We start from the raw sequence: 15,201 nt of genomic DNA on the forward strand, positions 1-15,201 counted from the left end.
GACATGGTCTACAGTATGATGGTGGTTTTCTTTTGTTTCAGTGTGAAAATCATATTAATTCATGAGGATCTATGCTTTAGAATCATGTTTTTGAGCTGCTGTGGTGCCACGAATCTGTGGATGTGTGATTTTTGTGGTGCCCCCTATAGACTAACACATGGCCTACAATATGATGGTGATTTTATTTTGTTTCAATGTAAAAATCATATGAATTCATGAGGATCCATGTAAATCCAACTTTTACCCAGACCTGCCACTGTGTGACACAGAGTGTTGGACTGGATGGGCCATTGGCCTGATCCAACATGGCTTCTCTTATGTTCTTATAGGATGGGGTGAGGAAGAGAAGAGCTGGTAGCCAGCCCCCCTTTTTACGATGAAAACCCCCTCCTCAAACACCTTTTTACATCCATTTATTACTAGCTGCTGCTTTGCAAGCCACTTTGTGGCTGACGGGGTGGGGGGTGGAGGAATGAGTAAATAATATTATATTATGTATTTGGTATCACATTACATTAAACGTTTCCAGCCAGCAAGTGGGAACAACGCTAAGCTTGAGAGATCTTTTCACCAAAATTAAGTTTTGAGCCACACACAAGAACGCAAGAAAGCCCCCAGAGATTTCTCACCCTGTTTTCTTGGAAAGCCTCTTCCAGAGGAACCACCTCATGATCTCTGTGCTCCTGCGATACGCCGCAGACCACGCAGACGGGGGCTTCATCGTCCTTGCAGAAGAACTTCAGGGGTTCCTGGTGCTTCTCGCAGACTCCCCCCTTCCCTTCCAAAGGGCTGAATTTCTTGGCGATTTCCACGAAGTTGGCCAGCTGCTGGTTCGGCCTCAGGCTCTTCAGCTGAGCTCTGCCTCGGCACTGGGGGCAGGAAGGCCCGGCGGTCCCCGACTCCCCCCAGCTGCGGGTCAGGCAGGCTCGGCAGAAGTTGTGGCCGCACTCGGTGATGGTCACCGGGTCCCTGAAAAAGTCCAGGCAGATGGAGCAAGAGGCTTCCTCCCAGAGCTCCTTCACCGGACCCTCAGCCGCCATGAGGAAGTGGAAAGAGAGACCAGCGTTAGTTTCGGTTTCCCTTCCTGCAAATGACTCTTAGACGACGTGGAATGAACCGCCCCGGCGATAGAGCTGCAAAAGCAAAACCAGAGAAGCGGCCTGGGCGGAAGGCGAAATTTGGGGTGGAAAAGTCTCCTTTGGCTCCACATTTGCAGGTACCTCCGACGGGGGGAAGCCATTTCGCTCCTGGGCACCCCAGGGGTTTGCAAAGGGGGACGGGTGTTCCCGGGGCTTCAGCAGATCGGCAGGACCAGTGGCCCACCGACCAGCTGGATGCCCCTTTAAATCTAGCAGGATGGTGGAAGGGAGCTGTACAGGCGAGACGGTCTCCACTTGTCCCGAGAAGGAACCAGGCTGCTGGCACTTAAAATCAAAAAGGTGGCAGAGCAGCTTTTAAACTGAATATTGGGGGAAAGCCGACAGGAGATGAAAAGTCTCTGGTTCGGGTTGGCTCATCTGAGAGAGGTGAGGGGGTACCGGTTGCTTTTCTACAGGGAGGTGGATTGAAATTGTCCACAGAGGCCATGGCTGGTGACATGGACTGCCGGACAACGACTCGAGATAGCAAGAGGAAGGATGCAGGCTTAACTTGTAAGGGAAATTACAGCTGTTTCTATACAAATGCTAGAAGTGTCCGAGGTAAAATCGGGGAGTTGGAGTGCTTGGTGTCGGAGGGAAAAATAGACATTGTGGGTATTTCTGAAACTTGGTGGGATGAGGAAAATCAGTGGGACACAGTGATTCCTGGTTATATATTATATCGGAAGGATAGGGGGGGAAGGGTTGGAGGTGGGGTAGCTCTGTATGTCAGAGAGGGTATAAAGTCTAGAAAGATTGAGAGGCTAAGTGAATTGGATTCGCTTCTGGAAGTTCTATGGGTTGAAATAGGGGGGCCAAAAGGAAACTTAACACTGGGAGTTTGTTATCGCCCACCAGATCAAAAGATAGAGGAGGATTATAAAATGATGAATGCCTTAAAGATAGCAACTAGACAAAAACACTGTGTAATAATAGGTGATTTTAACTACCCACACATTGATTGGGTCAATATGTGTTCTAGCCGGGAAAAAGAGATTGAGTTTCTAGACACTCTAAATGACTGTGCTATGGAGCAGATGGTCACGGAACCTACCAGGGGAGAGGCGATCCTTGATTTGGTCCTAAGTAACACTCAAGACCTGGTGAGAGATGTAAAAGTGATTGCACCACTTGGAAACAGTGATCATAATGTTGTTGAGTTCATCATTTGTACAAATAGAGAATTGGCCAAAAAGACTCACACAACCATTTTTAACTTTAAAAGGGGTAATTTCTCTGATATGAGGGGACACGTGGGGAGGAAACTGAAAGGAAAAGTAGAAAGGGTCAAAACAATTGGGGAAGCTTGGGATCTATTTAAAACTACGATCCTAGAAGCTCAAAAAATATATATTCCGCAGGTTAGGAAAGGCACAAACAGGTATAGGAAAAAGCCTGCATGGTTAACAAACAGAGTAATGGAGGCTGTAAAAAGTAAAAAGAATTCCTTTAAGCAGTGGAAAGCTAGTCACAGTGAGGCTGATAAAACGGAACACAGGCTATGGCAAATAAAATGCAAGTCTGAGGTCAGGCAGGCAAAAAGGGAATATGAGGAGCATATAGCAAAAAACGTAAAAACCAACAATAAAACTTTCTTCAAATACATTAGAAACAGGAAACCAGCCAGGGAGGCAGTGGGGCCCTTGGACGACCAAGGGGTAAAAGGAGTATTGAAGGATGATAGGGAAATGGCTGAGAAGCTAAATGCATTTTTTGCCTCCGTCTTCACTGTGGAAGATGAGAAGTGCTTGCCCACTCCAGAACCACTGATTTCAGGAGGGGTGTTGAAAGACCTGAGTCAGATTGAGGTGACGAGAGAGGAGGTCCTAAAACTGATAGACAACTTAAAAACTGAAAAATCACCAGGCCCAGATGGCATACATCCGAGAGTTCTGAAAGAACTCAAATGTGAACTTGTAGATCTCCTGACAAAGATATGTAATCTTTCCTTAAAATCTGCCTCCATTCCTGAGGATTGGAAGGTAGCTAATGTCACTCCCATCTTTAAAAAGGGTTCCAGAGGAGATCCGGGAAATTACAGGCCAGTCAGTCTGACGTCGATACCGGGTAAATTGGTGGAAACCATTATTAAGGAAAGAATTAGTAGGCACATAGATGAACAAAACCTATTGAGGCAGACTCAGCACGGTTTCTGTAAGGGAAGATCTTGTCTCACTAACCTGTTAGTGTTCTTTGAGGGGGTGAACAAACATGTGGACAAGGGGGATCCAATAGATATTATTTACCTTGACTTCCAGAAAGCTTTTGATAAAGTTCCTCATCAAAGGCTCCTAAGTAAGCTCAAAAATCATGGGATAGAAGGACAAGTCCTTTTATGGATCAAAAACTGGCTAGTTCATAGAAAACAGAGAGTGAGTGTAGGTGGGCAATTTTCTCAGTGGAGGGTGGTAAGCAGTGGGGTACCGCAGGGATCAGTACTTGGTCCACTGCTTTTTAACTTGTTCATTAATGATTTGGAGATGGGAGTAAGCAGTGAAGTGGCTAAATTTGCGGATGATACAAAGTTGTTCAGGGTGGTGAAAACCAGTGAGGATTGTGAGGCACTCCAAGGGGATCTGTCAAGGATGGGCGAGTGGGCGTCAACATGGCAAATGGGGTTCAATGTGGCCAAGTGCAAGGTGATGCACATTGGAGCCAAAAATCCTAAATATAAATACACATTGATGGGGTCTGAACTGGCAGAGACTGAGCAAGAGAGAGATCTTGGAGTTGTAGTGGATAACTCACTGAAAATGTCGAGACAGTGTGTGACTGCAATAAAGAAGGCCAATGCTATGCTGGGGATTATTAGGAAGGGTATTGAAAACAGATCAGCCAATATAATAATGCCCCTATATAAATCAATGGTGAGACCTCATTTGGAATACTGTGTGCAGTTCTGGGCACCACACCTTAAAAAGGATATTATAGCTTTGGAAAAAGTGCAGAAAAGGGCAACTCGAATGATAAAAGGGTTGGAACACTTTCCCTATGAGGAAAGGTTAAAGCGCTTAGGGCTCTTTAGCTTGGAGAAAAGACGACTGAGGGGTGACATGATCGAGGTTTATAAGATTATGCATGGGAAAGAGCAGGTAAAGAAAGAGGTACTTTTCTCCCTTTCTCACAATACAAGAACTCGTGGGCACTCCATGAAACTGCAGAGCGGTCGGGTTAGAACGGATAAAAGGAAGTACTTCTTCACCCAAAGAGTGATTAACACATGGAATTCACTGCCACAGGAAGTGGTGGGTGCTACAAGCATGGACGGCTTCAAAAGGGAATTAGATAAGCATATGGAGCAGAGGTCCATCAGTGGCTATTAGCCACAAGGTATAGCTAGGGGCTCTGGGGCAAGTGATAGCAGCAAGGGGACCTGGTAACCATACTGACAACTGAAGTCTGATTTTTTAAAAATTTAGTTTAATAAACATCAATTATATTTACAGCTTGTGCTGTGAGTGTCTAACAGCTGTTCATAATACGTTTGAGATGAATCAGCCTCAGAGAGGCATGTTTGCATAAATTTTAGGGAGCTCTCATGCCTGTGGTTTGGGCTTGAGGGGGTCTCCCTGTGGGACTGGTCTGTCCTGGCCCTGGGACAAGGTTGGGCTGCTAGTCCTTACAGTCTCTGTCTCCCTAAAGTTCATCCCTCATCTCTTCAGCCTTCGCCAAAACAGGCCTCATCAGTCCCACCCCGACCTTCCCTTCCAGCTCCCCCACCCAGACTATAAAAGGGCTCTCCTACCTGGTTGCGAGGGCTTCCCCTTTGGCCAACTATATCATAGGGGTTTTTCTCACTAATAAGACTCCTGCATTACAGCTTCAAAACAAAAGAACTCAAGTAGTCAAGTTAAATGCAAGAAATCAAAAACCTGAAGCACCTACTGAAAACCTCCAGAACAGTGGTATTCTGTGGCTTAAAGGTAAAGGTTCCCTTACTCGAAAGCCAGTCGAATCCGACTCTAGGGTTGCGGTGCTCATCTCCGTTTCAAAGCTGAAGAGCCAATGCTGTCCGAAGACGTTTCCGTGGTCATGTGGCCAGCATGACTAAACACCAAGGCACACGGAACACTGTTACCTTCCCACCAAAGTGGTACCTATTTATCTACTTGCAATTTCTTGCTTTCGAACTGCTAGGTTGGCAGGAGCTAGAACTAGAGACGGGAGCTCACTCCGTCATGCGGCACACTCAGGTCTCGAACTGCTGAACTACCGACCTTCCACAGCCTGCAGTTCAGCGTCTTAACCACTTGAGCCACTGCAGCTCCTCATTCTGTGGCTTGCAGAGAACCAAATTCACAATTAACCAGAAGAGTTGCATTAATATTTTAGCGTTTCAGAGCCTAGCTATGTTGGTCTGTAGTAGAACAGCTGGGTTCGAGTTCAGCAACATCTTAGAGACCAACAAGATTCTTCAGGGTCACAGGATCACAGAGTTGGAAGGGGCCATCCAGGCCATCTAGTCCAACCCCCTGCCCAATGCAGGATCAGCCTAGGGCATCCCTGACAAGTGTTTGTCCAGATGCTGCTTAAAGACTGCCAGTGAGGGGGAGCTCAGCACCTCCCTAGGTAGCACATTCCACTGTTGCACAAGTCTGACTGTAAAAAAGTTTCTCCTAATATACAGCTGGTACCTTCCCGCCCTTATTTTAAACCCATTCTTGTGAGTCCTATTATTCTCTGTTGCAACAGGAGCAGCTCCCTGCCCTCCTCTAAGTGACAGCCCTTCAAATACTTCAAGAGAGCCATCATGTCCCCCCTCAATCTCCTCTTTTCCAGACTAAACATTCCCAAGCGCCTCAGCCTTTTCTCACAGGGCTTGGTCACCAGACCCCCATTCATCCTCGTCACTCTCCTCTGCACCCGCTCCATTCCGTCCACATCCTTTTTGAAGTGAGGCCTGACTAATGTAGAGTATAGTGGGTATAAGCATTCAAGAGTTAAAGTACCTTTCATCAGACACCCTGACCAAGGGAACTTTGACTCTCAAAAGCTTATTCTCCGAAGAATCTTGTTGGTCTCCAAGCTGCTACTCGACGCCAAACTATGAATATTTTATGCTGTCCCACCAAACATACTTACGATAAGATATGAGTAATATTAACATGCCTCAACATGTGGGGCTGTCTCTCCCCACCACTGTTGAACCTCAGCCAGCCCCTGTGTATCTGGAATTAGGGGAAGGGCTTGCAAATCAGACTTATTGCACAGAAGATTGTGCAAACGTTTGAGTTCTCCAGAGCTCTCGGTTAGGCTGGATGCTGAACAAACTACATGCTTTCCCATGTTTAAAGCTGAATTCTACTGTTGTTGGAGCTGGGAGCTTAGAACCTTTTTCTGGGGATGGACGGACACATGAAGCTACCGTATACTGAATTAGACCATCAAGGTCAGTATTGTCTTCCGCTCTGCTTGGCAGTGGCTTTCTTAGGTGGAGGTCTTTCACATCACCTCCTCTACCTGATCCTTTCAACAGGAGATGCTGGGGACTGAACCTGGGACCTTCTGCATCTGATGTAGATGTTCTACCATTGATGTAGATCTAACTTCTGGGTATACATGCTTAAAGAGGGTATACATGCATAGGATCGCCCTTTAAAATGTATAAAAAGCTTGACTTTGTGAACAATCCATTGTCAGATAAGTAGGCAGCTGGCTTCCATAGGAATGTTAAGCAGGTTCCCTCTGTCCACTGGTCATGTGTGTCATGACTCCAAGGAAGTAATTAACACTTGGAAGGGGAGAAAAAGCCAAACGTAGTCACTGAGGATCAGTCAAAAGTTTATAGCAACCTACAAAGTTTTTTCCTTGCAAGGGGTTAGCATTTGACATACTCTGACTGTTCAGCTGCATATATTGATACCACTTCATACGTATTCTGCTTCAGTGATAGATCTTGCTTACTTGACCAGCCCCCTCTCCAAAGAAAAATATGTGACCACTGGTGGATTTTCTTTCTTCTAGGTCTCTCCAGTCAGCATCTGCATATGCCACCAGCTTAGGGCTGTCATTGGCTGGTAGTTTAAGCTCAAAGTGTGCAGTACCCTTTAGGTCAGAGGTGTCAAACTCATTTGTTATGAGGGCCAGATCTGACATAAATGTCACTTTGTTGGGCTGGGCCTCGTGTGCTGTGTAATGTAGCACAAGGAACCAAATATATAAAGTTATAAAAATTATTTCAGATGCCAAATGGTAATAGCAGGCTTGATTGGATTAGGTGTGACATGTAGATGTAGATATATCAGCACTGGTAATGAGACAGGAAACCTAGGTCTCAATTTGGTCCAGGACGATTCAGTTCAGGAGGATGTAAAGAAATGGACATGTTGGAAGAAGTGAGCAGTGACTCACAAAAGCTTATGCCTTACCACAGATTTTGTCAGTCTTTAAAGTGCTACTGGACTCTTACTCTTTCTACTTCTATTAGAAACCACAGTATTCAAAAACCAGTGGGGGAACATTTTAACCTTCCAGGACATTCAGTTGCTGACCTAAGAGTAGCAGTTCTCTTAAAAAGAAATGTCAAAAGGCGATTTGGGAGACTGCTGAATTCCAGCTGATAATGAAGCCCAAGACAATGCATCCTCCTGGACTGAACTGAGACCTAGGTTTCTTCTCTCATTAGCAGTGCCTGCTATTGTCATTTGGCGTCTGAAATCACTTCAGTCTCCAAAGTATAAGGACAGATGGACTCACATTCTAGCCGTTTCTGAAGAAGTGAGCAGTGACTCATAAAAGCTCATGCCCTGCCACAAATTTTGTTAGACATTAAGGTGCTACTGGACTTTTGCTCATTCCACTAATAGATTGCAAGCTATGCTGTTAGGGTTCTCCCCCCCCCCCCCCCCCTTGGAGTGGGGAAGGGGGGCGTCCCCAGGCCCCACCTGGAGGCTGGCAACCCTACCTTTTAAAAAGTAATTCTAGCCCTTTTAATTGTGCAGTTACATGGGGAAGGGTGTTGGCTGCACATTAAAAAAATGAAAGCTGAGAAGTAGTACTTTCTAAGACTCCTTCCGTACAACATTCTTCTAATGACTACCTATTCTATCTGTTTTTCCTCCACCTCCCCTCCCTCATGGCAATATTTAGACTGTAATCTCCTCAGGGCAGGAACCTGTTTTCCTCTGTTCCACCAAGTGCCATGCACAGGGGCAACACTGTAAAAATAAATAAAAGGTGGCTGGCATTGTGTGGGCATCTCCAGCTGCTGGGGAGAAGAAAGGAGTCAATTCCTCCTTTCCTTGGAAGCTCCAAAAGTCCTTTCTCATCACATTATCCTGACTTCTGGAAACATGCTGGCATGGTTTTCAAGACTCTACTGAGCAAGGTTTGATGGTTTCCTCACTTAGTCAATTCTTCCTGTAATAGAACAGCCACATGTGTGTGGTGAAATGCCCTCCACCCTAGGACTGTAATATCAAAAATTTCAGCCTCTGAGTGTAATGGTTGGGTTGGGACACGGTGCTCCTTGCTGGTTAGCTGGAGGAAAGGTGAGAAGAAACAAGTTGGTGTGAGTCACATCCCTCCTAAGGAGCCATTCAGCACCACATAAATACCCATGAACCTGGCCAAAGGAGAGCAAGCGCCTTCAAGCTATAGGGCCTCGGGGAGCCCATATGCAAGCAGGCCTTCCTGAAGAGCTGCTGCCCATTCAAGTAGATCCTGATCTTGATGGACCGATGGTCTGATTCAGTAGAAGGCAGCTCCTTGTCTCCCTGTGAGCCCAGCTGCAGTTCCTCAGGCAGGACAGACCTCTGAGAAAATATCTGGCGATATCTGCAGCGTACCCTACGAAAAGTGGAGTGTGGAAGAAGAGGCGCCTTCTTGGGGTCTAGTGGCTTGGGGGCACCCCTCGACTGAGTAACTCCCTCATTCCCCATGGTGAGGTGAGGGCCTGTCTCCCCACAGCATTGCCACTCATTCATCCAATACTGTTTTGTTCAGACTGAGGTGAGACAGGATGAGTTTTTCAGTGCATGAAGTTTTCCTCTTATCTCACTCGTCTTTCTGCCACAGTGGTGCTGCCCAGGAACCGCTGGTATACATGCTGCCTAGAGAGGTTTGACACCTACTGTTTGGGGACCCTATTTGGTTGGAAAGGCAGCATAGAAATAATTTAAATAAAATAAAAATTATTTTAAAAATGCCAGCTGCAGACACTGGCTGAACTACTGGTTGGGAACTTTCTGAGCAAAAATGTCTGGTTCTTGTGGCCACTTTTGAGGGAGGCACGCAGTGCCCTCTAGGGCGCATGAAGGAAAAGATTATAGGGCAAACAAGGAAGTTTATTAATGCTGTTTTTAGGGTGTTGAACATAAAATTAATGCAATAGGACTGAAATGTGAAGAAAAGCTGAAAATGCTTGCAGGTCCCATACATATGGAGGGTACACACGAAGCCTGTGAGGTACAGCACCCCAATTCCTCCCAACAGTTAATGTGAATACTAAGAGGTCTATTCCATCTTGCAAGGTGTTAGTAATGGGGCTGTAATGGGGCTGTTTCCATGGCCCTTATCATCTTCAAGGGCAGAGTTAGGAATGTGATAACTGGCTCTTCTTGAGAACCTGGGGCCCACAGGATGGGAAGGGGAAGCAGGAGTGATGTAATCTTCTAGAGGATTCCAGCAATAACATGTCCTGATTGGATTGTCACCATCACCTGACACTAGTCGGCTCAAGACTATAATTGAGCTAAGAGAAAAGGCGGCTAACTTCAAGATTCTTGTGGACTCAGGTCTGGAGTATGATATGCTGTCCTGGATTTTCAGGTGTTTCTCCCTTCGATGACCTGCCTTGTGGATGCCATCTGTCCCGCTGTCCGGTTTTCCCAGAGGCCTTTGGGTTCCTGCCTGATAGGGGTCCCACTGGGAGGCCCCGGCTCCTGGTTTTTCTGGCCCTGTTGCCTGGGGTCCCTCAGGACCTCTCAGGGATTCCAATCCTGCAAGGGGCTGTCCTGGATTTCAGGCTGTGGCTTCCCAAGGACTTGCCTACCTCAAGGGTGCTGCCCATCCTCCTCGGTCTTTGGAGCCACTGAGGGTCCAGCCTTTGTACTCTCCTGGCAGCTTTCTGAGGTTCTTGAGCCTCTGACAGTTAACGGGGGAACTGCTTTTGCTCTGCAGTAACTAAGAAACTTTGTTTTAACGAGAGGGCCAGAGAGTGGTAATCAAAGAACTCAAATTTCAAATGGTTTTAACTTCTATGCAGGAAGGAGCATTAAATCACTGCCAAGTGAGTGTTACTGGGAGAAAGTTTGTTCAAGAGGGGGAAGAAAGGACCTGCCCGGAAGAAAATAGCAGTTTGTCTTGGACTGAGGAATTGCCCTGTGCCATTTGGTCACCTTGTCTGTCAAAATGAAGAGACCCTGATGCCTTCTTCCCCATTAACTTGTGTCACTTGCTCTGATGTTATCTGTTCACATTCCCCAACCTTCCCAGGACTCCCTCCCACAAGTATGTTTTCAAATGAAACAACAGGAAGACAAACCTTTAATACAAACAGGCATCTCAACACAATGAAAACAGCCTCCACGCACACACATGCAATGAACTGGTGGTGGCCAAAGGAGGAAATTTTACATCAGAAATAAGGGATGGGGTGGGGAAGGGTAAAACACCCCAACACTGACATTGCTCCCTTATTCCACATCTGCCCCACAGCTGTGTTGAACAAAACTTGAAAGGGTGTGGGATATCTGACACATGCTTTCCACACCTCTTATCTAGTTTTCAGTCCAGAAGTAAAAATGGGGGGGGGATCTTCCTCTCCACAGCTGGCAGAGATTGGGGGCGGGAGAAGGTTTATATTATGGCTTATGGGGGTTAGCAGAAGCTTGCTAGTCTGTGTAGACCTCTCTTTTAGTCCAGATCTGTTATTATTTAATGAGTGAAATGGGGCATTCTCTCTTTCTGAAATCAACTACAAAAAAAGAAGGAATGCTGGAAAATTGAGGAAAAAGCAGACTCAATTTTATGTATCAGTTTTGCTGATTGGGAGCCTGGAGAAGACCTCCACAGAGCTAAAAAACAGGAAACTTAAGTAATATCATTTTTCTTAGTGGTCCTTGTGCAAAATGACTGCCTTAACAGAGTTGGAGGTGACCTTCTAAATACACAAAAAAAAAGGGCAGGAGGGTCTCTCCAGAGAAGGAGGCTCCAGAGAACTCGTAGAGAAGGGCTACTTGGTCAGCGTCGAAAAAAGCCACTCTCCCTGCAGTGTAGTTCAGGCACACTCGGATCCTCTTGAGCTCCCCACTCAGGGTCAGGGGAGGATCATGGTCTTTTTCAGAAGCCTTGTAGCTGCCCCCCCACCTCCCCACCTCCCAGAACCCTTCTTCAGGATTGTAGGTTACGCATGCCTTCCTCCTCGCAGACTTTCTGGCCACCCCCACTGTCCATCCTTCCTCACTTCCCACAAGGACTTCCCAGAAATGGCGGCCTGCTGTGAATCCCTCACGGCCCAGAACACAGGAATATTTGTCAAATCTCTCAGGACTGTGGGGCAGATCTTGAGCCTTTTCTCCTCGTCTCACACTGTTCCGATCCTCAGACAGGATGAGTTGGGGATGGGCTGTGTCTAGATCCAGAGTCACATTTGCTGTTGGGGGCAGGGAGGAGAGAGAAAAGGAGCAGATTCAGCTGAATGGCAGAGTTCTTTGCCACCCCCACCTGACAGTATTGTTAGTGTCCCAGGTATGTCCGTTCCCTGTGGACCTCCCTGACCTGGTTGGTTGTTTAGACATTTCCCCCACTGCGGCTTATTCTGTTTCCCTTCTCTTCTTTTTAATTTTAACCCTTGGTTGGATTTGCACAGGCTCTCCTTCCTTCCCCTGACCTATGGAAGGAAGAACAGGCTTCCTGGCCTTGGAGAGACAGTGAGAACCCAGGTGAATTAAGCCAGTCCCACCTAACCTCTATCAGAGAAGCACCCTGAGAAAGAAGCACAGATCACTGTGTATCTCATCCACCTTTAGGAACAAAATGAAAAATCACATGTGGAAGAGCACTTAACACAAAACACCCTGATTGCATGAACGTTTGCCCATGAAATAATGGGTTGAACTTGCAAAGCAGATCAAGTCCTGATCCTAGAGATATCCCAAGATTGACATTTCTGCTCAATTCATTAGGATTTTCAAGGGCTACATTCAAGATTTCTCCGATTGGAATGGGCCTGAAATCTCAGCAAAAGCTAATGGCAGGTTGATGAAGGAGTCACAAAAAAATATCCTCCTCCAAACCCTGTAATTATTTGTTTTTTAAAGGTATATATCCTTTCTTTCCCATCATTCCAGGTGTCCCCCAGAAAGCAAAACCAAAAACACCCCCCATAATATTTCCTGTACTTCACAGCATAGGGAACTGGGGGGATGGAAGGAGAGTGGGATTTACATTCCCTGGAAACTCTGCGCGTGAACCAGAAGCCTGTGACTTTTAGAGAGAACCAGGGGCTTCAGGGAGCATGCTACAATCGACAGGGCAAAAGGAAATACTTCTTTACTCAATGAGTGTGAAACATGGAATTTGCTGCCAGAGGATGCAGTGAGGGCCACAGACATAGATGGCTTTAAAAGGGGGATTAGACAGATTCATGGAGGACAAGTCTGTCAGCGGTTGCTTGCCCTGGTGGCTAAAGGGAACCCCCACATTCAGAGGTATTGGGGGACAAAACAGGAGTGTCCCAGGAATCTTATTACTGGAGAAAAGCCCAAGTAGAAGAACTCAGTGTGTGAGGGGAAGCCTTTTAGTTTAGAAATAACTGATTTGTGCAGGAAATGTACCTTTCTGCAGGTGAAGTCCAGAATCCAGATTGTCTGAGGAAGTGAATGGAACAGAAAACAAGCAGACGATTAGTTAACCTTTTTTTCTCAGTTTTAGCTGAAGGGTTAAGTAGCAGCCACTTCAGGGATGAATTCTCCCCCAAATTTTACTGGTCTGTAAATATTCAAATTTGTTTACACTTAATATGACTTTTCTCCTTGTTCCTAATTATGGCTGATGTTGGACTGAGAGCAGAAAGGAAAAATGGATCACAATTGGCAAACTGACTCTTAACCACTAAAGCAGACAAAGAGTGATTCTGAACATAGCTATCCAGAAGTCGACTGCTTTGAGTTGCTTCAGACTCGCTTCACGGAGAGTATGCTAAGGACTGCAGCCCAAGAATCCAATCCAGAGAAGCTTAGGATGTTTCTGCACAGAGATATTGTTCTGGTTTGGTATCAAACTGGAGTGGGCTTTGTTGTCACCTAAGCCTCCATGTTCTGGGATTTCCACTGCTTTCCCCTGCACTTTCCCAAATCCCGTTTGATACAATCTTTTTGGAATGATGGCAGTCAAAAGGTGTTTTTTCATGCTGTGTGGATAGGAAAGTGTGCCTTTCTGAATGTCCCACCTTTTCCTTGCCTCCTCCTCCTCCCAGTGGGTGCTATTCCCCCTCCCCACTACTTTCTATGCTACTAGTAGTTCCTCCGAATTCCCAGCTTTTATTTTAAAAAGTGTCCAAACTTTCATGTTGTGGAGATACAAAAGGGAAGGTGAATCCCTTATTTCTCTGCCCTAGCCCAGAAAAGCCCGATCTTCTCAGATCTCGGAAGCTAAGAGCGGTCGAGTCTGGGAAGGACTTGGGTGGGAGACCTCCTTGGAATACCAGCAGTCGGGAGGACAGGGGCAGGCTTTATTCAGCCACCTCTCTGAATATCCTACAGGCCCCCAGTAGGGGTCAGTCACCAGAGGTCGCCATGACTTCCAGGTGCACACACAAGCACATATACAATACAAAAATACCAAAAAACCACAACCCCCCCCCCCCAAAAAAAAGGGCTAGACTTTTTTTTTTAAAATCATGGCAGTGGGTCATTATAATGTTATTGTGCTCGAGGCGAGATGTAAAATTTCCGGAAATTTTGAAGCTCGGGAAAACCCCCGTTTTTTTCTGGGGAAAAAACGGAAATTTTTGGACAAATTGAAAAATATGCTACATTAGCATTTCTTTTGTCTTTTCTAGATTGAAAGTCATTCTGTTACTTTAGGAACATAAAATATGACTATGGACATTTTTACTTGGCATGAAATTATCACAACTAGCATATTAAAAATATAGTGTGTCCAAACAATTATTTCAAACAGAATACCCACCCACATGCAAAAACAAAACTGAAACTTTTTTCTTCTTCTGACAATCGCACCTCCTAAAGGAAGAAATGCATCTTGTTCTTGGATTGGAGGGTTCAGTTTGTAACCTAGGACTTGCTTGTCCTCAGTGCACAGAAATTAGATCAATCTGATACCATATATATTAGAAATGATTTGGAAAATGTTTGAACACCTTGTCTTAAAATATTTTATTCATCATGTTAAAATAAAATGTTCCATAATCATTTTTTTCCTTTTTTCCCTTTTTTCAATTTTTCCAATTTTTTGGAAAAAGCAAAAAGGCTTCAGGAAAAAAATGGAAAAAAAGCCGTTTTTTCCCCGAATTTTCCCGGATTTTTTCCGGGCCTTCACAGCTCTAGCTCGAGCTATTAGAAGTATTAAACTCCCCTTATATCTATGCAATGATTTTTTTTTTTAATGACAATTCTAAATCATGGAAACAGATTTTCATACTGTTAACCTGTGTTAGTGATTAGTCAATGGGGCTGCGGTGGCTCAGAGGTTAAGACGCTGAGCTGCAGACCAGAAGGTCAGTAGCTTGGCAGTTCGAGATCCGAGTGCCGCATGACAGAGTGAGCTCCCGTCTCTAGTGCCAGCTCCTGCCAACCTAGTCATTTGAAAGCAAGAAACTGCAAGTAGATAAATAAGTAACAGTATTCCATGCGCCTTGGCATTTAGTCATGCTGGCCACATGACCATGGAGAAGTCTTCAGACAGCGCTGGCTCTTCGGCTTGGAAACGGAGATGAGCACCGCCCCCTAGAGTCAGATTCGACTGGCTTTTGAGCAAGAGAAACCTTTACCTTTACCTTAGTGATTAGTCAATTACCAATTAGGGGGGGGGAAAACCACCTTAAAGGACCGTGGGGAGAAGGGCAGAACAGACTGGAGAGCAACAGGACAGGAGGGGA

At 45.7% G+C, this 15,201-nt stretch overlaps 1 protein-coding gene across 1 annotated transcript; it reads right to left on the minus strand.

Moving 5' to 3' along the window:
• Positions 1-10,697: 10,697 nt before the first annotated feature.
• On the minus strand, positions 10,698-12,989 carry LOC107108072 (thaicobrin-like; the record flags this gene model as incomplete). Its single annotated transcript, XM_015408462.1, has 2 exons — positions 10,698-11,733; positions 12,917-12,989. Coding segments are annotated over 2 exons (588 nt in total), but the record flags the coding sequence as incomplete, so codon positions are not given.
• Between the last annotated feature and the right edge of the window lie 2,212 nt (positions 12,990-15,201).

This window comes from Gekko japonicus, unplaced genomic scaffold (assembly GCF_001447785.1).
Source record: "Gekko japonicus isolate JY-2015 unplaced genomic scaffold, Gekko_japonicus_V1.1 scaffold6989, whole genome shotgun sequence".
NCBI lineage: Eukaryota > Metazoa > Chordata > Lepidosauria > Squamata > Gekkonidae > Gekko > Gekko japonicus.